Below are 23537 nucleotides of genomic sequence, written 5' to 3' on the forward strand. Positions count from 1 at the left end.
ATTGACGTAGCTTGCCCTCTTAAGGTATATAGCAGTCGAAAATCCACCAGGACCATACCTAGGAAATTGCACGTAACAGTCGGTACGCTTGATCTGATTATTCAAATTCCTTCATCTTGACTCAACAAACCCGCCATGGTACCCCGCATCTTTTTTATCACCGGCACCTCCACCGGCTTTGGCGAGGAGCTCGTCAAAGTCGTCCTCAAAAGTGGTGACTACGTCGTCGCCACTGCTCGCAATAGCTCGAAGTTGGCCTTCGACGGTGCCAACGACTCCAACAGCCTACTAGTCGATCTCGATGTCACAGACAAGGAATCCATCGACAGAGCCTTTGACGCTACTATCAAGAAGTTTAAGCGCGTTGATGTTGTAGTCAACAACGCTGGCTTTGGACTAAATGGGCCTTTTGAGACTCTGTCAGAGAAGCAAATTAGGCAGCAGATGGAGGTCAACTTCTTCGGGCTTATTGATGTGACAAGGAAGGCGATGGAGACGATGCGCGACTTGGGGACGGGGGGTGTCATCCAGCAAGTGACTTCAGTTGGCGGTCAGGTCGGTGAGTGATCGTGTTTTTACCTCACAAATGTTGCACTCGGTACTAACTCGGGATAGGCGTTCCTAGCTATTCCGTCTACTGTGCCAGTAAATGGGCAGTCGAGGGCTTTACCGAAGCCATCTCCAAGGAGGTAAAGCCCGAATGGGGAATTAAGTTCACCTGTATCGAGCCTGGCGGCTTCCGAACGGACTGGGCGGGCCGTAGCATGGACTTCGGCGAAGTTTCAAACCCAGCATACGACCATATTAATGCACGGGAAAATGCACAACGCCGCCATCATACGCAAGCTGGTGATCCAGCCAAGGCTGCAAAGGTCTTCTATGACTTGGCTGTAATGGATGAACCACCGATTCGATGTGCAGTTGGCACCGATGCGTATACGCTGATCAACAAAAAGCTCGAGTCTTACAACGAGAGCGTAAAGAAGTTCGAGAAGTGGAGTAACAGCACCGATGTAGAAGGATACCAGGCGCCGAGCTAGATATCACAAGCCACGTAAAAGAAGAGAAAAACTGGCACGGATGGCACGGATGAGGCAGGTGAATGAGTAGTCTTTCGTCACCGCTACTTTTGCGCGACCTTCGTGAACAACAAATTTAGCTGGCTCCGAAAGATTTCCGCCTATTCGAATCAATATACAGACAACTGCAGATCTATTGATATCTTTACAGCTACGACCGACTCTGATTCGTAAGCATGTTACGTTCCACTTTCAAACACTCGCCCGTTTCTATAGACGATATAACTTGAAAGTCTTCTAGTAATCTCGTATTTCCCAGTTAATCTGAAAAAAAAACTCGAGGCGCTTCAACCGATACTAGATACAGCATGCGTAGATCCCATGAGTGCGGGACACAAAAACGGTATTGGAGATAGGATTTCCTATTTCGAGGCAGCTAGCTGCAAGCTGGCGTTCTGTGACACAGAAACGATGCTGTGGTCGTAGCCACGTTGCGCCCCAACCAGGAGCTTAGTCGAAGCGTTATTCATATATTTTAACTACGTAGCTACGGATAAATGGAATTCCTCGCACCCCAATGGTAAGTTGGTTAGTGGACACTTGACGAACGCTGATAGCTCATATCACAAACCTCTCCGCCGCCGCCGATCGAGTTATAGGGTCGCTCAACGTCTCACAACTAGTACAAACACCAACGATTACACGGCACGTGGCGGATATTGTGTACCCAGTATCTCGAAGCCGCATCGGATGTCCACTGCTGACATCATTTGCCACACTCGGAGCTGGACCTTAGTGCTACCTAACTGTGGTGCGCGACGACTGTTGGAGACCTTCCCTTACGAGGCACACATATCAGTAGCACTCTACATGTTGGCCTGCATCTTCAACTCGGAAGCTTGATATGGAATGTGAGATCTGCGATCACACAGCCGCCTTCACCTCGGCGGTCAATGTTATCTTGAAAAGCTATTAGGTCATCACTGTGGGCTCTTCACCGCTGTAATCATTACGAGAATCTTCGGAGGTCCGAGTCAGAGCATCTGACGCTCCCCCGTTGTCTCCACATGACTGATATAGGGCGTTGCGGATATTAATAAACTTGATACGGAGGTACAAACCGTTGAGATTCGACCAATAGTAAGGTAGCAATTCACTTCACGGCATCTCCTACTCACATCCCCAGCCGACACCAGTCACGGGGACTTATACGATGGTTCCCCAAAGTCGCAATTTTCCCTTTTGGCCTTCGGCGGTCAGCCGGGGTGCAAACGCGGCCGATGTTGACGTCGGTGTCGGCGTGACCATGGTGATTCTCATTACGCTTCACGTACTTATATTTCACTCTCTGCTTAAGAACTCCATCCGCTTTTGTACCCATTGCTTTTCATTATCTCCTGTTTTCATATCACTGTACAAACGTTAAAGAGCCTGTAAAATGTTTCTGCGGGACTCAGCTATTGCGCGATTTACGAGCGCAATGCTTATATCACTCGCCATAACTAGCGCGACCTTCCTACCATTTCTACTACAGGGCGCACTCGCTTCTCCCGTACCTGCTCCAGTGCCAGTGCCCTCGCCAGGGCCTGGACCAGTTCCTCAACCGCAGCCAGAGCCGCAACCACACCCGAAACCGGATCCGCAAGCACACGATCAAGCACCTATCTCAGGATACTACCCCGAGCCGGAGCCTTGCCATGGGGACTGTACAGGTACGTAGATTTCATGTGCAAAATAGACGCGAGAGATACCCTAACTTTCTGCAAGGGATCCATGACCCAAGTATGTTCTACGAAGACGGCGTCTACTGGCGATTTTCCACCAGTGGCAATATATCAGTTGCTAGTGCGCTTTCACTCTCTGGGCCATGGCACTATCGCGGTGCCTTGTTATCAGATGGCACGAGCATCTTCATCCGCGAGGATCAGGATATCTGGGTAAGCTCTCACTATTCACAGACCCCTGAGGCATCCCAGCCATACGTACCAATAGCTAAAACAACACCAGGCTCCCTCGATATCCAAGCGCGACGATGTCTTCTACTGCCACTATTCCGTCTCCTACATCTACTCCCAACACTCCGAGATTGGTGTCGCGACCTCTACGTCCCTCGAACCGGGCACCTGGAAAGACCACGGCGCAATTGGCCTCCCTCAAAATTCGAGATACAACCTGATCGACCCTTACGTCTTCCAAGAACAAGCCGACAGCCCGTATTACTTTACCTTCGGTAGTTACTGGAGCGGAATCCAGCAAGTCGAGATGCATGATCATCAGGACCTCATTGCCTGGGGAGGACAGGCGAATGATATCACGAACATCGTTGGCAACACCACCGTCAACCAAGCTGTCGTGGAGGGTGCGTCCATGCACAAGTTCGGCGGCTTTTACTATATATTATTCTCCGTCGGCCAGTGCTGTCGCACAGAGAAGGATCTCGTGCCTCCAGGAGACGAATACCACGTCGCTGTTTGTCGATCAGATTCGATTACCGGACCTTACTTCGATCAACAAGGCAAAAACTGTCTAACTGAGAGCGGTGGTACTACTATCCTTGCTAGTCATGGTGATATATATGCACCGGGCGGTCAAGGCATCATGGAGCACCCGGAGACTGGCAAGATGGTTCTGTATTATCACTACGGTAAGTGTACATGACGCTCCGAGCAAAGGATAAAGGGCTGACATGGATAGTGCGGCGGAGTGTCGGGTATCAGGCTCATCAGTTCTTCTTTGGGTACAACTACCTTGAAATCAAGAACGGCTGGCCAGTCGTTGTTTGATCATCTCGATTGTTTACCTCACGGGTCGGCGAATCCTTGGAGGTAGTCATTGTTTCATCATTTCGAAAGTTCAACACCGTCGTTTTTTACTTCAGGGTCGGCGAACCCACGGAGGCGTAGTGTGCTCTCAAGGATTTGGGATGCACTATGACAGGGCGAATAGCGTGCCTTTTTCACATGGTTGTCAGTTTATTGTTTCTGCGTTTCGAGCGAGGCGTTCCGGTTCATTGGGCAGGCGCCATAAGTCATCAGGACATGCGACATTTACAATTCTTGGCTAAGATGGATGTCGGTGCACGTGGGTCGGGCATGATAGAGGGACAGACATTACGATACACGATGTACTGAAAGGGTTTAGTACACGTTGACGACGGTATGGGTTATGCTGTAAATGTCATTATCAATGTAAGAATTGTATATTTATTCCACGTTATGCGTATGGTTGAGGTTGAGGGAATCCCTATGCTATATTTTTAGCATATGCCACCAGACGTGCCAAGATGCAGGAGAAGAGAGACAGGAGCGATTTACCGAAAGCTTGTTTCGGGCCGAGGAGTCGTCTCGAGTTGGAACAGGTTTACGACCCGCGATTGAGGTCAAAAGCCACAACTTTACATAACTGCAGTGGGGAATAGAGAGCGACGGGCAAGAAATTTCAATCTATCCGTTGTTTTATGCGAACTGATGTTGCCCGTGTACGGTACCTGGGGGTTTGCAAGGATCGGAAGGGGTTGCCGGCTAGTGCATTGTGAGGGCGCCTTGAAGCCAACAGAAGTGGGGAAAGATACACAGATCATTGCCATATAGTTTATATGCATGATAAACGAAAATCAGGCCCGTCTTGTGACGGTGATATGCGCAAAAATGGTTACTGCCGCACGTAAACTTTGCGAGTTCGCATGGAGCCTGACTGCAAGCGGCTAGCGCAGTGATGTCATACACCTCCTGCCTGCCCCTCCATGCACCCCAGCCCGCTATTCTTGTAACAAGTGCCAAGTAGGTACCAGTGAATACAGGTTTCTCCATCCCTCCGCGGGCCTACAAGACAAGCAGGACACGCGACAGTGCTTTCCACGCAAAGCCTCACTTTCCTGCGCCTCAGCATCGCATTCGTTCCCCTTGCGTTCGTAGATCGCAACGCACGGCCCAAACATGTCCGCATCAGACGGTAAGGGTAAGCGTGGCCTCAAAGAGAAACTTTTCCATCCATTCAACCACCGGGCGAGCGAGAAACTGCAAGAAGTGCAAGAGAAACTCGACCACACCAAACTAAGCGATGTTCACGTCAAAGCGGTCCATGCAAAGCACAAGGTCGGAAAGTTTACCAACATCTTCAATGCCAACCATCGCCACGATGAGGAGCATGAGAGGAAGACGGATGAGAAGAGGTCCAAGATTTGTGAAAGTCACCGCTTCAATTCGTTTGCACCAGAAAGAGATGGGAACATCGTCAAGTGGTATGTTGACGGTAGGGACTATTTCTGGGCTGTTGCCGAGGCATTGGAGCAAGCCAAAGAGACCATCTATATTGCAGATTGGTGGCTAAGCCCTGAACTGTTCTTGAAGAGGCCGCCTTTCTACAACCAGAAACATAGGTTAGATCAGGTTCTCAAGCGACGAGCACAGGCTGGTGTGAAGATCTACATCTCCGTGTACAAAGAGGTAAGACATTGCATGATTCTTTGCTCCTCAGAAGCTGATTTCTGTCAAGGTCACTGCGGCTATTACCTGCAATAGTCAACATACCAAAAAGGCCCTCATGGGCATGTTCAAAGAGGGCGAGCCTGGCTATGGAAACATCACAGTCATGAGGCACCCCGACCACAATGTTTTCGAGAACGCCTCGGACATGACCTTCTACTGGGCGCATCATGAGAAGTTCATCGTCATCGACTATGCTATGGCCTTCATCGGTGGGCTAGATTTGTGTTACGGGCGCTGGGACGAGAAGCAACATCCACTGTCCGATGTACATCCTTCTGGCATTCAGAACCAGATCTTCCCAGGCCAGGACTTCAACAACAACCGCATATTGGACTTCGAAGGTGTCGCTGACTGGAAATCGAACAAGCTTAACAAGCTTGAGTACGGTCGAATGCCCTGGCATGACGTCTCTATGGGTGTCATTGGACCGGCAGTATATGATATTGCGGAGCATTTCGTCTTGCGATGGAACTTCATGAAGCGAGACAAGTACAAACGCGATGAGCGATACGACTGGCTTACTATGGAAGGACGAGAAGGCGAGGACGAAGACTTAATCGGTGTACAAAGACCCAAATTTCCTGTTGGTGACTATACGCATCATCCGATAACCCAACTCAGCACAAAGAATCTCGACAACCGTGGCACTGTGCATGCCCAGCTTGTCAGGAGTAGTGCAGATTGGAGTATGGGCCTCCTACCGCACGAGCAGAGTATCCAAAACGCATATTGCGAAATTATTCGCAACGCACAACACTACGTGTACATCGAAAACCAATTCTTCATCACGGCGACCAGCCAACGCAACGAAAACGCAGTTCACAACCAAATAGGAGCTGCTATGGTCGATGCGGCTGTAAGGGCATCTAAAGAAGGCAGAAATTTCAAAATCATCGTCGTGATTCCAGCGGTTCCAGGTTTCGCAGGAGACCTACGAGACAATGCAGCCGCCGGTACAAGAGCTATCATGGATTACCAGTTCAAGAGCATATGCCGTGGAGAGGAGAGCATCTTTGGGCGTGTCAGAGCACAGGGTGTCGACCCAGATAAACATTTCTTCTTCTTCAACCTCCGTTCATACGATCGTATCAATGTTACTCCGTCGCTCAAGAAGCGCGAGGAGGAATCTGGTATGAGCTACATGGATCTGGAACAAGCTGAAATCGAAGAGCTGGAGGCGCCACTCGAAGAAAGTGGAGAAGAAGCACGACGAAATGCAGCAGCGTTGAGGAAGAAGTTTGCTGGAGAGCATGAAGACGTCGGGTTAGGCGACCAGGGTGGTGTAATCGACCCAGACTCCATCGCTGACGATGCCATGCTCACCGAGAAGAAACCGAGTGCCGAACCATGGGAAGGCGACCCAGAAGAAGAGAAAGAGCACTTCTTCCAGGAGGAATTATATGTGCATGCCAAAATCTGCATCGTCGATGACAAGTATGTCATCTGCGGCTCCTCTAACATCAACGACCGCTCGCAGCTCGGCTTCCACGATTCCGAGCTGTCAATTGTTCTGCAGGACCAGGACGAGGTCGAGATCGAAATGGACGGCAAGCCCTACAAAGCCGCGCGCCTCGCCCACGAGCTGCGCAGTAATTTGTGGCGCGAGCACCTGGGCCTCCTCCCCCCACAATCCCTCGACGCAACAGACGACCCGAATGCCCAACCTCCCAATGAGAACTCCCGCAACGACCCACTTCCTGGCCCAGAAGCAGACTTCGTCTCTGACCCGCTTTCCCCGAAACTCTGGGACGAGTGGTTTGAGCGCGCGGGCACGAATACCGAGGTCTTCCGCAGCTTGTTTCACGCAGACCCCGATGACTCCATTCTTACGTTCGAAGACTACGATGCCTTTACGCCAAACCCGAAGGCGGATAAGGATCACAAGCAGGGCCATTTGTATGACAAGGTTCGACCTGTGCAGGAGATCAGGCAGGAGTTGGATCGTATCAAGGGGCATTTGGTTTGGATGCAGTTGAAGTTCCTAGAGAACGCGGAATTGGCCGAGAGGGGTCTGGCGGTGAACTCGTTTACGGAGAGTGTTTATACTTGATGTGGTTTACCTACACGGATTGATGGGATCGGTTGGAAAGTCTTCACCATGGGAGTGGCTGGCGTTGCTACTGCGTGATTCACTTGTTTATAGTTCGTTCTTGTATTGGTTAGTTCTGGCGAGGGCATGTAATAGGGGTGGAAATTTGCTATTGTCACTGTGTAGCTTTGATCCGTTTGGTATCAGGATCAATATTGTTTGAACGAGATCTTCTTTTGCATTTATTAACGTCTTGTGCCTAAGCATAATCGCTTTATATCATAGTTCACGGCTGTGATGGAACAGTTGCAGCCTTTTCTGTGATATTCCAGATGATGCCTTAGTTGTTGTCAATGACACCGTTTCTTAGCGCAGTACAATCTGTAAAAGTTCTTAACTAAGAAATAATATTTTCCCTTTAGCTAATCCACTTTCTTCCCGCCATCTCCTACTCCCGACAGGTGCTTGATTTGAACAATGATGCTATTCGAAGATATGTCTTCTAAGATCAAGTGTGTACATACGAGGGTATAATATGCAAACGTTGCCTAACTCCAGCCATATTTGCAAGTAAACTAGTCCAAAGCACCGAATATCACATATGCCTCTATCAGAACCCAACGACGCAACCGCTGATTCTTATCCACGTCTATTTTTCCCCAGGAACGCTGCCCAGTCAGTCTTCCCCCCTTGTACATCAATCCCAGTAACACCGTCTCCCTCAGACCATCCCTGCCACTTCTCCAGCCCATACAGATGCCGCATCGTAGGTCGTCCATGGGGACAAGACCAAGGCTTATCCATGCTACCCATGTGTCGAACAATTTCCTTCATACGGGTATGCTGGAGGGTTTTGCCGATCATGACTGAGCTTCTGCATGCGCGGCTGGCGAGCAGTTTCCGGACCTTCGAAGGACGCGGAATGTGTGGTGAAGTTGATGTCGACGATGAAGGTGGGTCATCTAAAATGAGCGCGAGAAGCTCTTCGAGGTCTGTGGGCGTAAATGTGACCTCTCTCGACATTGGCAAGGACGTTAGTTTCGCACGATGGGTTGTATCATTCTCGTCAGACGAGTTTAGTTCAATGACGAAACCGTTAGCCGTGAGTGCGTGCTCGTTTGCTAGTATGATTTCTTGCTCCACCGCCGTAAGCTCTAGGGGGTGTGGGTGTACAAGTCGTTGCGGAACCAGTGTGGTTGTTGCAGAGAAACGCTCAAAATTGTACTTCTCATCACTAGCATGTTGGTCAATGATGAAGAGGTCTGAAGTAGGTGACGTAGTAGTTGGCGGTCGCACAGCGATGATGAAACCCAAGTTGAACTGGCCGATGATGCGCATCTCGTTGAAGTCTAGCTTGGTCACCGTGAGACTGAGTCGTTCTTCGGGGTCTTCTTTGTTCAGCTGTGTACTGCTAGGAAAGAGAGCTGCCTTCTCAGATGCTGCTATTGACGTATTGATGGATGATTGAATATTGTGCAGATGCTGAGCAATCGAATCGACATCCGTCTCGATGACACGCTCGACATTTATAGTCCAATACTTCTTCTGCGTAACCTTGAACAGCTTGCTCGCACGCTTCAAGTTTAGGTCGGTTGGGCGAGCGGCAGCTTCTTCAGCCTCGGTAATCATTTGTGCTATCATTGCTTCTTCTCTAGCTTTCTTCTCTGTATCGTCGATGTATTCATCATCTGAGTCTTCAGCTTTCTCGGCTTCGAGTTGAGGTTCAAGTTCAGCTCCAGATGCGATGTCTTCTTCTGTAGAATTTTCCTCCACGACTTGCAGAGCTGGCGATTGGGTACTTGATGAATCTACTAGATCATCGATTTTTCGCGCTTTGAATGCTTTCGATGGGTGACGTTTATGTGGAGAGGGAGAGCGAATAGGTGCATCCGATATAGTACTGTTTTGACCACTCTCACTCTCGCTTTCCTCTCCATCGCTGTTATCTACTTGTGTTCCTGGTGCTGCAAAGCTAATCAGATTCTTCTTGAACAAAGACGTTATTGGTGTCTGATCCAAAGGCCTGCCAGATAGCGAGAACTTTGGTGTATGAATCCTTGCGCGCTTCGATGATGTTCTCTGACTATCCGACCCAATTGTAGATACGGTCGTTGTATCGCCGATGGTAATCGTGGCTTGTTGAACTGGCGTTCGTGTGGGACGCATACGGTCAAATGCGTTCTGGATTATGCTTTGCGATAGAGGTTCTTTGGGTGTCTGTGTGATTGTTGGGATGCGCTCCTCTGCCTTGTCCTCGGCCGCGTCAAGTTCAGGCGCTCTGGGGGATCGGTCTCGTTCGACTTGATGCGCATTCTGGGATGTTATGCGCGTGTTGAAGTCCTGCACAACCCGTGAGGGCTGTGATAGTCGGATCGGAACATGAGATTCGGCTTTCTCCGGCTCGAACAATGGCGACTGAGATCTCTGCGGTGATAGTTGGTCTATACGATGTTGGTCTGGCGATGCGCTGCGTTGCTGTTCAATTGGGTGGAACACGCGCTCTTCCATTATTTTATCGATTCCCTGGGAGCTGTTGCTTCTTCGTCTCACCAATGGGCGAATAACCCTGTGCTCTGCATCTCGGCCAGCAAAGCTGTCGATAAGACTCGCTCTGATGAATCCTGTACGGGGTGTTTTTTCGAGTCTCTCGGGCGAAGAAGGCACTTCGGCCGTATCTGAATGTTGCCCACAGTCTCCACTTTCCCGCTCGGAATCACTGCGACCTTTAGGAACGGTTGGGCCAGTACTATCTCGAGGCTGAATGGAGTGTGGTTTGAAAGCTAACATGCCTGCCTTCTGTCCCGGCAGCTGAGCTTGGGGTACGCTTTGATCGTGCCCCTCGAACAGCTCCAAGAGAGATTGCTTTAGGCTTTCCAAGAGCGCTGCCTGGTCGTGCAGCATGATCGTTCTCTTGTCCGGGCTGACATTTACATCATATGCGTTCGTGTCGAGTTTGATATCCGCAAACACGAATGGCGACTGAGTGATGTTGAAAGATTTATACGCTTCGTTGAAGGCTTTGGCAACTTGAGGTAGGTTGCAGGGTCGCGAATTGACGAAGAACATCTGCCTGTCCGGCGTTTGACGACCTTCCCCTACAACGGGACGCGAGATATGACCCACGATTTTGACTGTGTGTGAGCCAGAATCTACTTGTGTGCTCCAATTACGTGCGCTCTGTGTGGCACCTGGTCGATCAGAGGGATCCATGTCGAATTCGAGGTTGAGAGGGACCAAGGCAGTGATAGTCTTGGCACCGTATACGTTCGAGATGTTGTCTTTCGTGCTTAGGTTTGCGTTGGTCAAGAACGCTATCGTTTTCTTCCTTTTCTCGCGTTAGACCAATGTAGTAGCATCGTGTATGTCTCGCTTACCCCTTCGGCACCTGGTTGCTAACGGAGAACTTGACGCCGATACTAATACAGGCATATGCATTAAGCAGCTGTAGCACCTTGTTGTACTCCCTCTTAATGTTCTTTTCTAGCTCCTTCCGCCTCACAGGTAAATTATAGAAGAGTGTCTCTACGGCTACTGTTGTGCCCTGTTTGGCCGCTACCACAGACGTTCCCTTCAACTTCCCCGACTGCTCAAACTCGAGCTTTGTACCCTTCGCTCCGTCGGTGGCTCGAGCTGTGATGATGTGGAACTTGGACAAGGCGGAGAGCGAGGATAGTGCTTCGCCGCGGAAGCCGAACGTCTGCAGCGAGGCGAGGTCATCATAGCTTGCAAGCTTGGATGTGTAGTGCTTGAGGGCTATCGTCTCGTAGTCGTCTGGCGTAATGCCAGAGCCGTTATCCTGGACTTCGATGGCATCGAGCCCATTGTTCCTGAAGCGCACCTCTTCGTTATGTCAGTTGTGCAGCCGAGCCGTGGAATTGAATTGCGTACCAATCGACGTGGCGCCGGCATCAATGCTGTTCTCCACAAGCTCTTTACAGACCGACTGCAGATCGACAATAACCTGTCCAGACTGTATCTGATGTACAGAACGGCCCTCGATGGCCTTGATTGTGGCCATAACAACCCATGCCGAGGTTGAGATGAAAGTGAGCAGAGGGCGTGACCGCGTGGGGGCTTCGGAACGCGTCGACGCGTCTTGACTTGACCAATGCGGGGCACCTCGCTTAATAAGTTCAGCCTTGATCGCTTCATGTGGGCATCTATGAATGTTCGCCCTATCCTGCATCTATCTTCGATGACCACCGCAATGGCGAGCCCTAGTGACATAGAGGCCCTGAAGGCGCCTCTTCGTGGACTCAGTGCACAGTCAAAACGGAAGCATGAACGGTAGATTTAGCAATTTGGAAGCCATTATTATCGAGCTGATCGTACGGCAGAATTGAAAGTTTGCAGCACGAACTCGAAAAAGCCACCCAAGAGGAGTCTGCCGTCAACGCCACTTATCGTAAACACTTGATTCGCTGTGCAAGAGCAGATTGTCTTCAGTTCACCAAGTTGATGCGCGGAAAACTGCCGACAGAGCTACAAGACCTAGTGTATCAGTATCTTCTCATCGAAGAGCGGCCAATACCTGTAGGGCCTTATTATCATTTCCGCAAGTACGACGGACTTCTGAACCCTAGGCCCACAGGGATCCTCGGCAACATTCGCTTTGACGATTTCGTTGACCCGACGCCGAACACGGGTATCACAAGCCGTGATACTAGAGACAACACTGGAAGGGCTTTGGCGCATGATGAAAGTGAGATGTTCGTAGACATCGAATCTGACGACGAAATCATCGACTTTGGAACCAATAGTGTCATCCTACCGGACGGTCGCGTCAAGTATGATCATAGCCAGAAGCCGCCCTCTGACTTGATTATGCCAAACAGTCACGTACTAAATCCAAGATACGTGGGACAAGCAATCATGGCCGAGGCGCAAAAGGTGTACTACAAAAATAATACCTTTTCCGTTTGCAACATGGAAGGAGCAATACATAACTTTCTCCAACTACATCCGGGTTATAATTTCAAAACATGGAGAAACGGAGATCCCCCTCAACTTCCTAGAGCCCTCAGGCTGGAACCATTCTCTGTTCCTGCTCAGTGGGTCCGCAGCTTACAGGTTCGCGTCAAGCTGGAGCATTTCGAATCTAACATGCCCCTAAACACGACTGAAGAGGAGCAGTATACATACGAGCGACACTTTTTGCGTCACGTATACACTTCATTATCTGCACTGGAAGAGTTAGTGCACACGTCGCTACAAACTGAGCTCAGCATTGAGTTCATCATGATGACTGAACTACCGACCTTGGACAACGATCTGTATTCGTCCGAGGATCGCCGATTTGTGAACTTCCTTCAAGCCATCAGGAATACGGTTTATATGACAATGTTTGACCGTGAAGGTACGACAGTCAAGATCACACATCACGACGAGATGATGTGGCCCTTTCCACGAGATCTGACGGGATTGTTTGCTCTGAGTAAGGAGCAATGGGAACTTGTGAGTACATATCTACGATCCGCTCCAGCCTCAAACACGTCGAAAGTTGAAGCATTCCAGCCCCCCCCCCCCCTTTGCAGTGATCATAATATCTCCATGCATTCAGCTAATGAGTCGATAGGAGAAATCAGTCTATCCTCTACGGGGAGTGGCCGATTTCTATCTCGCGCCCGCTTCGTTGGATCTGGGGACCCTCAGCGGTGGGTTTTCAGAGCGAGAAATGGAATCACTACTCCGTGAGCGATGGGGTATCGACTCTGTGCTTGACACCAAATGCAAGTACCCTATCACCGAGGGTAAATATTGGCCAAAGGGCAACGGGTCATCTGATTGGGTATAGAGGGACCGGTCGAAGGTACCTTTGATGACGCGCATGGGGAGACGCGGAACGCAACCAAATCGGCAACAGAGGCTGAGGCTTGAGAAGAGTATGCACACATCTCAATGTGATTTCCTGTAGCCTGTAGCCCACAAATATGAAATCTAATCCTCGGGTACCTGATCACCCCATGGACATGCGACGTACAAGCAGGATATGTCACGATGGTTGCGCGATCGGATGAGTAAGCCGATTGATTGGCTGTGTACCTGAAAACCAGCGAAGCGGGCGGCATGTGGATCTGAGACATCGCAGGATCCTTGCCGTAAACATCTGACGTCAAATGCCATTTTGTTTCTTCCTCTTCTCCCCAACTTTGTATGCCATGAAGATGATCACATCGCTGTACGCCACCATGGGCACCACATACCTGGGCACTCAACGTCGGCCGGAAGAGTCAAGAAGCCGGGATCCCGGATCGGAGTCTAGTCCTCGTTCGGACAAGTGGGGCGCAAAAGGAGCACTGCCAGTGCAATCACATCTCGCGCATCGGCCAACGCTTGCCCGCGGGCTTAATTAAAGTCCCTCTTTTTGATCTGTCAGCCCTGAGGTTTTCTCGGGAGGGTTCAATTGATATTTCTAGGTGTTCCTACGGTTCCTCCCTCGCGATCGTCGCGTCCTTCTTTCCACCGATATCTCGAGCGCCGCGCAATTTCTGCACTTCCCCATGGCGGTCAACGCGAGCTTCGTCTCGCCAACGGCGGATGCGAAAGTCGCCCACATGATACAACAGTTTGACACCAATGGCCTCCTTTCTACCGTCTTCACCGGCTTCACCGTGTGGAAGCTTCTCCTGACACTTCTTGTCACGGCTGTGGTCTACGATCAATGTATGATTTGTTCATGGGTTTGCGCCGGCGAATACTGACCGTCGCACAGTCAAATACATCTGGAACAAGGGCTCGATTGTCGGTCCTGCTTGGAAGGCGCCTTTCATAGGACCTTTCCTTGAGTCTGTAAACCCAGACTTTACAAAATATTACGCAAAATGGGCTTCGGGTCCTTTGAGCTGCGTATCCGTCTTCCACAAGTAGGCGCCCTACTCCTTTTGCCTTTGCGCTCTGTCAGAAGGTCGCGTGCTTCTGGCTCTTCCATCTACTTACAAGTCTGCCAGATTCGTCGTCATTGCCTCGACACGCGACATGGCGCGCAAAATTTTCAATTCGCCTGCCTTCGTCAAGCCCTGCGTTGTCGATGCCGCCTACAAACTTCTTCGCCCTGAGAACTGGGTCTTCCTCGACGGTCGCGCCCACGTCGATTACCGCAAGGGTCTGAATAGCTTGTTCACCCGTCAGGCGCTCGAGCAGTACCTACCAGGTCAAGAGGAGATCTACAACCACTACTTCAAGCGGTTCGTTCGCATTTCGCAGGAGGAGAACAAGGGCAAGCACGTTCCTTGGATGCAAGAATTTCGCTTGATGATCACAGCCCTGAGCTGCCGGACATTCGTTGGCCACTACTGCTCGGACGAAGCCGTCAAAAAGATCGCCGACGACTACTACCTGATCACTGCCGCGCTCGAACTTGTCAACTTCCCCATCATCCTTCCCTTCACCAAGAGCTGGTACGGCAAGAAGTGTGCCGACATGGTTCTGGAGGAGTTCTCCAAGTGCGCCGCGAAGAGCAAGGTTCGTATGTCTGCGGGTGGCAAGAAGGAATGCATTCTCGATTTTTGGGTTGACAACATGATCCAATCGGATAAATACCGCAAGAGGATCGAGGCAGGCGAGAAGGTTGACGATTCGGAGAAGCCATCCACGGTCATCCGCTGGTTCAGCGACCTCGAGATTTCCATGACCATTTTCACATTTCTCTTTGCCTCCCAGGACGCTACCTCCTCTGCCGCTACCTGGCTCTTCCAAATCATGGCCGACCGACCCGAGTTTCTTGTCAAGGTCCGCGAGGAAAACATCAAGGCCAGAAACGGCGACATTCATGCTCCTCTCTCGCTCGATGCGATTGAGAAACTCCAGTGGACCCGCGCTGTTGTCAAGGAGACTCTACGCTACCGCCCACCTGTCATCATGGTTCCCTACCTTGCCAAGAAGGACTTCCCCTTGACTCCCGAGTACACTGTCCCCAAGGGCTCCATGGTCATTCCTACCACCTACATGGCCTTACACGATGCTGAAGCGTACCCGAATCCTGACTCGTTTGAACCCGAGCGATGGATTACTGGTAATGCTGACCAGCAGACGAAGAACTGGCTCGTGTTCGGTACTGGCCCGCATTACTGCTTAGGCCAAACGTACGCGCAGGCCAACCTCATGCTCATGATTGGCAAGGCGAGTATGATGCTCGACTGGGACCACATGGTCACCGACAAGAGCGAGGTGATCAAGGTGTTTGCTACGATTTTCCCGATGGTAAGCTACTCTACACCATCTTACATGACGATGGCGAGCAACACTAACGTGACGCAGGACGACTGCTTCCTCACATTCAAGGACCGAACAGCATAGACTGGCTTGGCTATTATTAAACCCTATTTGATGCCCACTTTCAGCGATTCTTGCATTGCATCCGTAGGTTCTGGAGTACAAAGTTTGGCTTTTCTTTCTTTCAAGGGTAGAGGCAAAACACGCTCTATCCTTGCCCACTAGTTATAATGATTACACCCTTAGCGCTCTCTTGTGAGTAGCTCGGTGGCTTGATGAGTATATTCAGAGTATGATAGTGTAATACTGGGCTGAAGGAAGGGGACAAAAGGGACATGTACCGGATACAGTTAATGGCAGGAAATGATATTAAAAGTTCACATAACCAAATTTCTCATAGCTTTTACTGTGCGACACTGCCTGATGGTTCACGAGGTCGTTGCTTGCGGGTCTACGGCTATGTGACTTTGCCCGCGGCGGACTTGGTGGAGCTATGACCACCTAACTTTTGAGCATTCGTTCACTTCACAGCCGACATTCTTCTCCAATCGATAGTGCAACAGCTGTCGCTCGATTGCGTTGCATCCAACATCCGTTTGGCGATTTCGTTATTCATATTGCACATGCCACACGAATGAAAGGTCTTTGAGGATTGTAAAGCCCGGACCGCATACAATCGGCCCTCGATCACCATATCCCCAGGCCACACTACGCACTCCACACCACTTCAGCACCTACCTACCTGAACCTGTAGAGTCCTGGCTCTCATGGCGCCCACCGCATCCCCCTCCGAGCGCGAGCGCGTCGGCCCGCACCCATCCTACATCGAAGTCGCAAAACCTTATATGATGCAATCGCGCATCCAGAAATGCCTTTTGGACCTGAACATGAGCGACGCCAAAGAAGATGCTGTGCGGCTGCAAGGTGTAGCATGGATCGACCAGGTGCGACGAGAACTGCAACTACCCATTCGCACATTCAACACGGCGGTAATGTACTACCACAAGTTCAGGCTGCTGCACGCGGATCACGAGTACAATTGGGCGGATGCGGCGGCCGCAGCACTGTTCACGGCATGCAAGATTGAGGACACGTTGAAGAAGAGCAGGGAGATTCTGTGTGCCCACTGGAATGCGAAGGTTGGACCAGGGGAAAGTCTTAGTAGCGATGATCCGGTACGTTCTACACATGAACTACAACTTGGTGGTAGAGGGATTAGAGGCTGACAGCATGCATAGCGATTCGAATCCCACTCCAAGCTCATCATCGGCCTCGAACGACTTATGCTTGAGAGCGCTGGCTTCGATTTCCGCAACCGATATCCGCAGAAACTCATGGTCAAGCTGGCGAGGGCTCTGAAGTTCGATACACACAACGAAGCAAAGACGGCCTGGAACCTGAGTATCGACCTGTACAGAACATTTGCGCCACTTAAACAGACGACACCTACAATGGCGATTGCATGCCTAGAGCTTGCGGCGAGACTGCATCAGATGGACGCTGCACGCTGTGTCGATGAGGGGGTAGTGAGATACAGCAAATGGGCTACTAGCAGGGCAGAGGTAATGGAGACGCTTCTAGACCTTCTAGATCTGTACACACACCATCGCGGTTTAACATCCGTGGGTCCCGCCTACACCCTCGAACACTTCATAAACATCCGCATCGTCTTGAACCAAGAGGCTTCCGCAGCCAGCATTCCTCGCTATGCCCTTTACGACTCCGAATCCACATCCGAGTCACAGGCCAGCTCTAATGGTGTCAAACCCCGCTACAACATCGATCCAACAAGCCCACTCACACCCGCGACACCAGGCACTGTCTCCCCCATGACAGACCAGCCACCCAAGTCTGCGATCGGCCAGCGTGGTCAAGACGGTACCGTCAGGTTTATGTTGGATATAGCGCGTGCAAGAGATGAACATGCCGAGGTGGAGAGGTATCACAAGATCGAAGAGGAGGAGTACGAAGTTGAGGTGCCGAACGACAATAGAATTGACGACAGGGAGAAGGAGAGGGCAAGAGTCGGAAGAGTGCGTTGAGTATAGATGTGAATTTTGCGTGAATTTTAGCTGATTGGATTCTTTTTGGGTGTTTGCGGTAGTTGTGTGCCGAAGCTAAATATTGCGACCTAGGACGCTGAGGGCTATCCTCGAGCACGACGTACATCGACTTCCACTCACTCTCAAGCTACCGATGAGGAGCTATCCATGACGAAGGCGAACCAGAATATAGGGAAAGGTGGCTCATCCTCCTATTGGGACAGATATCGCCAACGCTTAGGAGAAGAAGCTTCATTCCTCCGACCTGCCACCCAGCTCACCATAAACGACAATGATCACCTTCATCCATCTAGGCAGGCCGCCATTCTTAGACCTCTTGGCATAGAACAGAGCACTCGAAGGGTGCGGAACAACGATCCCCTCGACCGTGAAGGCTCTGTAAACCTGTCTAACACTATCGCGGAGTTTGAACCAAGTCGTGGCAGAGTCGCGCGACGAGGGCGGAGTCGTGGAGAACACAAACGTGGTGATAGACGCGGCCGTAGAGATGATACTCATCAAGAGTTGAGCTTCCACCAAGCCGAACGAAGGTCTTCCGTGTCTACTTATGACGACGACCGAAGGGTTAACCTTCCGCCTCATATAATCCGGCAGGCGGCCCTACCGATACGAGGTAGGGGGAGAAATGGGCCGCATCGCAGCAGTACGCACCGTGGGAGAGGAGGTTTCTACCGGGGATCGAGCTATGACGACTACGACCGTTCACGCCCTACAGCGTCGTTTCGGTACCGGGAAAGATCTCGTTCGCATTCGCAATCTCCCCAACGCATCGGACGCGATTCCATGAAGTTTCGTGAGTCTGACGATCGCGACGAGGTGCAACGAGCATCAATGTTTCTCCACCATGACCGAATGGCACTCGTCTCGCCGGGCGCAGAGCCTGATTGCGATGGTCCCCGCTCAGTGTTTGATCAATTTCCTCGAGGGACCCATATGTCAGACGGCAGAGACGATGTAGCACACTCGCATCACGACGGCCGATCGCAACTCGCTCGCAGAACGGGCGGACTCTCCGGAGAGGATGGTCATCAATGGGAGAGGAGTGGGAATGATGACAGCAGGGGTAACGGCAGGGGTAATGGTCCAAGCCGCGGTCGAGGGGGAGGTCGAGGTTTCTACGTTAGAGATCGCTCTTCTGCTTCACCTACTTCGTGGTCGCCTCGCTCGCCCCGTCCGCTCGACCAGGTGAGGTGGGAAGATTGAAGAGAAATGAAGCGCAGATCTAGCGATATCAAAAGCGACAGCATTTGATCGCGAGTACCCACTCGATAGTCGGTCTTTCAGTAGTATGTAGTGCTCTTCTACGAACATAACGGAGATTAGGCAACGAGGGACACAGAATGTAAAAATTGTAAGCAGAGAAGCAACTTGCATGTGCGGCCCTCAGGCTATTGCAATACTGATTTGAAAGCGCTTCCCGCGTATTTGGCGCTCTGGCAAAAGATCGCCCTGGGTACCCCAAGTGCCTAGGTAGTACAATTATGCTAGCTGTCTAGGGGCCTGTTCGGTGCGCTCCATTTCAACTGGCACCAGATTCTCTATACAGTAAGGCTCGTTTTTTGTTAGCGTTTCTGGAGCTATCCATCAACTTATTCTACTACCAACCACCAGTGGGAATCAGCCCTCAAGAAGCTGCCAAATAGGGTTAAATGTAGGTTAAGTAAGCACTAGCAAGGGTTTAAAATTGCGTGGCGTTGCTAGTAAACTTGTCCCTCCATATGTGCTATTCAAATTAGAATGAAACTGACAGAATACCGAACAGAACGCCAGTTTCAGATCCATATTACCCCACCTACCAATTCCGGCCAATCTGGTCGGTTCAGCCTAGGTCACCGAACAGGCCCTAGATGGGGCGGTTTGTGCTGAGGTCGCTTCGAAGCTCATTGTGGACCTGGTCCCATGTGCCCATGAGCCCTTCACATATTGACCAGCAGGTGGAATGCAGTGATAAAACTTGGTACAATCATGTTTGCCGCTGATGCACTTCTGCCCGGCGCTACCCAATAAGTGCATTAGACCGCCGCTCCGTGGTTCCCTGTCGAGTCACTCGTATAACGAACAGAGGGCGAAAGGAGTCACAGTATTACCGTACCAAGATGAGAAGCCATAGCAGTCGCCTTATTACCCTAAGCCACTTCAGATGACCAGATCCAAGGAAAGGGGAGGTAAAAAAAAAGGGCGGTTTCAATATGACTCGTCGAGGGAGAGGTGGGAAAGCTTGAGCTGCGCGCCACCGAAGGTGGGCCGTGCCTTAGCGAGGAAGGCGCTGACCCCACTATGGCAAGTAGTAGAAAACCTCGCATCGCAGCACTTTTCTCCCCCTCACCAGACGCCCGCCTCTACGGCTCATATCAACCGCGCGCCCATCGTCTGCCTCTGGACGACTGCATCGCCAGAGCCAACACATTCATCTCGCGCCCCATCTATCGAATCTGCCCCTCCTTCGTGCGGGGTATTTGGGCACTTCCCCACCACTGAATTTTCGTAAAAGAGAACAGTTCACAACACCGCCAATATGGTCAAGTAAGTCGCCGCCACGCCCTCCTGCTGTCGGCAGAGAGGCTAGACTGCTACCTGGGTCTATGAAGATGATTGAGCATCAGGCTAACAGAATGCCAGCTTCACGGTCGAGGAGGTACGTAGCGCGCACACATGGCCCGCATCATACGACGATATTGGCAATAATGAAAGGACGGATGCTAACTGCGCCGCCAGATCCGTGGTCTCATGGATGACCCCAAGAACATCCGTAACATGTCCGTCATTGCTCACGGTAAGCGCCCTCGATGGAACTCGGCAGCATACAGCAAGACGGAGGACTGACATACCCCGCCATAGTCGATCACGGAAAGTCTACCCTCACCGACTCTCTCGTCCAGCGTGCGGGTATCATCTCCGCCTCCAAGGCTGGAGAGGCCCGTTTCACGGATACCCGAGCCGACGAGCAGGAGCGTGGTGTCACGATCAAGTCGACCGCCATCTCCCTGTACGCCCAGCTCAAGGACGTCGAGGACCTGAAGGACATCCCCGTCCCCACCACCAAGAACGACTTCTTGATCAACTTGATCGACTCGCCCGGTCACGTTGATTTCTCGTCTGAGGTCACTGCTGCCCTCCGTGTCACCGATGGTGCGCTCGTTGTCGTCGACACCATCGAGGGTGTCTGCGTCCAGACCGAGACTGTGCTCCGCCAGGCTCTTGGTGAGCGCATCAAGCCCGTCGTCATCATCAACAAGGTCGATCGTGCTCTTCTCGAGCTCCAGCTCACCAAGGAGGATCTGTACCAGAACTTCTCCCGTGTCATTGAGTCTGTCAACGTCGTCATTGCCACTTACTACGACAAGGCTCTTGGTGACGTCCAGGTCTACCCCGAGAAGGGCACCATCGCCTTCGGTTCCGGTCTTCACGGCTGGGCCTTCACCATCCGCCAGTTCGCCAACCGATATGCCAAGAAGTTTGGTGTCGACAAGAACAAGATGATGGAGCGTCTTTGGGTGAGTGTGTCTAGGACGAGGTTACCAGCAAAGACATGCTGACAATGAACAGGGTGACAGCTACTTCAACCCCAAGACCAAGAAGTGGACCAAGATTGGCACTCACGAGGGTAAGCCCCTTGAGCGTGCTTTCAACCAGTTCATCTTGGACCCCATCTTCCGCATCTTCCAGTCGGTCATGAACTTCAAGACCGACGAGATCCCGACTCTGCTCGAGAAGCTTGAGATCAAGCTTACCAGCGACGAGAAGGATCTCGAGGGCAAGCAACTTCTCAAGGTCGTCATGAGGAAGTTCCTTCCCGCTGCCGACGCTCTCCTCGAGATGATGATTCTCCATCTTCCCTCTCCCGCTACTGCCCAGAGGTACCGTATGGAGACTCTGTACGAGGGCCCCCACGACGACGTCAACGCCATCGGTATCCGAGACTGCGACGCCAACGGTCCCCTCATGTTGTACGTTTCCAAGATGGTGCCCACCTCCGATAAGGGTCGTTTCTACGCCTTCGGTCGTGTCTTCTCCGGCACTGTCAAGTCTGGCCTCAAGGTCCGCATCCAGGGTCCCAACTACGTTCCCGGAAAGAAGGATGATCTCTTCATCAAGGCCATCCAGCGTACCATTCTCATGATGGGTCGTTTCGTCGAGCCCATCGAGAACGTGCCTGCTGGTAACATTCTCGGTCTCGTCGGTGTCGATCAGTTCTTGCTCAAGTCTGGTACCCTCACCACCAACGAGACTGCCCACAACCTCAAGGTCATGAAGTTCTCCGTGTCCCCAGTTGTCCAGCGTTCGGTCGAAGTCAAGAACGCTCAGGATCTTCCTAAGCTCGTTGAAGGTCTCAAGCGTCTCTCCAAGTCTGACCCTTGCGTCTTGACCTACATCTCCGACTCCGGTGAGCACGTTGTTGCCGGTGCCGGTGAGTTGCATTTGGAGATTTGCTTGAAGGATCTCGAGGAGGACCACGCTGGTGTCCCTCTCCGTATCTCCGACCCCGTCGTGCAGTACCGTGAGACTGTCGCCGCCACTTCCAGCATCACTGCTCTGTCCAAGTCGCCCAACAAGCACAACCGTCTCTACGTCATTGCTCAGCCTTTGGACGAGGAGGTCTCTCAGGCGATTGAGAGCGGCAAGATTGCCCCCCGTGACGATATCAAGGCTCGTGCCCGTATCCTAGCTGATGAGCATGGTTGGGATGTCACCGATGCCCGTAAGATTTGGTGCTTCGGTCCCGACACCACTGGTGCCAACTTGCTCGTCGATCAGACCAAGGCTGTCCAGTACCTGAACGAAATCAAGGACTCTGTTGTCTCTGGTTTCCAGTGGGCCACCAAGGAGGGTCCTGTTGCTGAGGAGCCCATGCGCTCCATCCGCTTCAACATCATGGATGTCACTCTCCACGCCGATGCTATCCATCGTGGTGGCGGTCAGCTCATCCCCACTGCGCGTCGTGTGCTCTACGCCGCCACTCTCCTCGCCGAGCCCGCTCTGCTGGAGCCGGTGTACCTGGTCGAGATCCAGGTGCCCGAACAGGCCATGGGTGGTATCTACGGTGTGCTCACCCGCAGGAGAGGTCACGTCTTCGAGGAGAACCAGCGTGTTGGTACTCCTCTCTTCAACATCAAGGCCTACCTCCCCGTCAACGAGTCTTTCGGCTTCACCGCCGATCTCCGCTCAAACACTGCTGGTCAGGCCTTCCCACAGCAAGTCTTCGATCATTGGCAGATTCTCCAGGGTGGCTCGCCACTTGACGCGACAACAATGGTTGGCAAGATTGTGCACGACATGCGGAAGCGCAAGGGTATCAAGGTTGAGGTTCCGGATGTTTCCAACGTAAGTGACTTGTCCACCAAACCAGGCGAGAAGTAGCTAACATGTGTTGCAGTACTACGACAAGCTATAGAGGAAAGCTACCAAAATTGTTAGATTTCCTTTCGTTGCGATTATGGGGCATCCTACAGTCATGGGCAAGTTCGTGGCCGCTGGTCGTTGTTTGACACAAACGGCTCCCTTTTGGAGCAACCAGAACTAGTAAATGTCGGTCCGGGCAGTTGGCCCATGATTCCAGCCGGGTTATCAGTGGGCTTTGGTCTCAAGATACGGATGATGAACCCTTTTCCTTGCATGTTCTGAGTGTAATATAGTTGGAACCAAATCAAGCTATATTGCACAGTCTGCTTTGTTTGCTGCTGCAAGAGTGATGTTAGTTGGGCCAATGTGCAGCTTGACGGTGAATGAG

At 51.6% G+C, this 23537-nt stretch overlaps 9 protein-coding genes across 9 annotated transcripts; 8 read left to right on the top strand and 1 right to left on the bottom strand.

Moving 5' to 3' along the window:
• Positions 1-135: 135 nt before the first annotated feature.
• K460DRAFT_269648 (NAD(P)-binding protein) lies at positions 136-1040 on the top strand (the record flags this gene model as incomplete). Its single annotated transcript, XM_040927587.1, has 2 exons — positions 136-559; positions 616-1040. 2 exons carry the CDS (start codon positions 136-138, stop codon positions 1038-1040), a joined length of 849 nt encoding a protein of 282 aa, XP_040793087.1.
• A 1417-nt stretch (positions 1041-2457) lies between these two features.
• On the top strand, positions 2458-3677 carry K460DRAFT_327487 (glycoside hydrolase family 43 protein; the record flags this gene model as incomplete). The annotated part of the gene is made up of 4 exons (XM_040930673.1): positions 2458-2571; positions 2635-2731; positions 2787-2956; positions 3027-3677. The coding sequence occupies 4 exons, from the start codon at positions 2458-2460 to the stop codon at positions 3675-3677; spliced, it is 1032 nt and encodes a 343-aa protein (XP_040793088.1).
• Positions 3678-4788: 1111 nt separating this feature from the next.
• Positions 4789-7952, top strand: K460DRAFT_301668 (phospholipase-like protein PldA). The gene is made up of 2 exons (XM_040929878.1): positions 4789-5464; positions 5514-7952. The coding sequence occupies exons 1-2, from the start codon at positions 4955-4957 to the stop codon at positions 7554-7556; spliced, it is 2553 nt and encodes an 850-aa protein (XP_040793089.1). The 5' UTR covers positions 4789-4954; the 3' UTR covers positions 7557-7952.
• K460DRAFT_301669 (DNA mismatch repair protein MutL) lies at positions 7945-11576 on the bottom strand. The gene is made up of 3 exons (XM_040929879.1): positions 11424-11576; positions 10910-11375; positions 7945-10860 (listed from the first exon to the last, which is right to left on the bottom strand). The coding sequence occupies exons 1-3, from the start codon at positions 11551-11553 to the stop codon at positions 8175-8177; spliced, it is 3282 nt and encodes a 1093-aa protein (XP_040793090.1). The 5' UTR covers positions 11554-11576; the 3' UTR covers positions 7945-8174.
• Positions 11577-11714: 138 nt separating this feature from the next.
• K460DRAFT_412221 (uncharacterized protein) lies at positions 11715-13519 on the top strand. The gene is made up of 3 exons (XM_040937529.1): positions 11715-11822; positions 11873-12989; positions 13111-13519. Exons 1-3 carry the CDS (start codon positions 11731-11733, stop codon positions 13327-13329), a joined length of 1428 nt encoding a protein of 475 aa, XP_040793091.1. The 5' UTR covers positions 11715-11730; the 3' UTR covers positions 13330-13519.
• A 133-nt stretch (positions 13520-13652) lies between these two features.
• Positions 13653-16133, top strand: K460DRAFT_301676 (cytochrome P450 61). Its single transcript, XM_040929880.1, has 4 exons — positions 13653-14198; positions 14248-14398; positions 14483-15734; positions 15792-16133. The coding sequence occupies exons 1-4, from the start codon at positions 14036-14038 to the stop codon at positions 15828-15830; spliced, it is 1605 nt and encodes a 534-aa protein (XP_040793092.1). The 5' UTR covers positions 13653-14035; the 3' UTR covers positions 15831-16133.
• A 380-nt stretch (positions 16134-16513) lies between these two features.
• K460DRAFT_273751 (cyclin-like protein) lies at positions 16514-17788 on the top strand (the record flags this gene model as incomplete). The annotated part of the gene is made up of 2 exons (XM_040927908.1): positions 16514-16921; positions 16985-17788. The coding sequence occupies 2 exons, from the start codon at positions 16514-16516 to the stop codon at positions 17786-17788; spliced, it is 1212 nt and encodes a 403-aa protein (XP_040793093.1).
• Positions 17789-17872: 84 nt separating this feature from the next.
• Positions 17873-19322, top strand: K460DRAFT_17253 (uncharacterized protein). The gene has a single exon (XM_040926978.1). The coding sequence runs from the start codon at positions 17957-17959 to the stop codon at positions 19010-19012; it is 1056 nt and encodes a 351-aa protein (XP_040793094.1). The 5' UTR covers positions 17873-17956; the 3' UTR covers positions 19013-19322.
• An 816-nt stretch (positions 19323-20138) lies between these two features.
• K460DRAFT_361304 (P-loop containing nucleoside triphosphate hydrolase protein) lies at positions 20139-23471 on the top strand. The gene is made up of 6 exons (XM_040932430.1): positions 20139-20332; positions 20429-20444; positions 20525-20582; positions 20648-21303; positions 21356-23131; positions 23184-23471. Exons 1-6 carry the CDS (start codon positions 20325-20327, stop codon positions 23199-23201), a joined length of 2532 nt encoding a protein of 843 aa, XP_040793095.1. The 5' UTR covers positions 20139-20324; the 3' UTR covers positions 23202-23471.
• Positions 23472-23537: the final 66 nt, after the last annotated feature.

Source organism: Cucurbitaria berberidis, assembly GCF_010015615.1.
Source record: "Cucurbitaria berberidis CBS 394.84 unplaced genomic scaffold K460scaffold_1, whole genome shotgun sequence".
Lineage (NCBI taxonomy): Eukaryota > Fungi > Ascomycota > Dothideomycetes > Pleosporales > Cucurbitariaceae > Cucurbitaria > Cucurbitaria berberidis.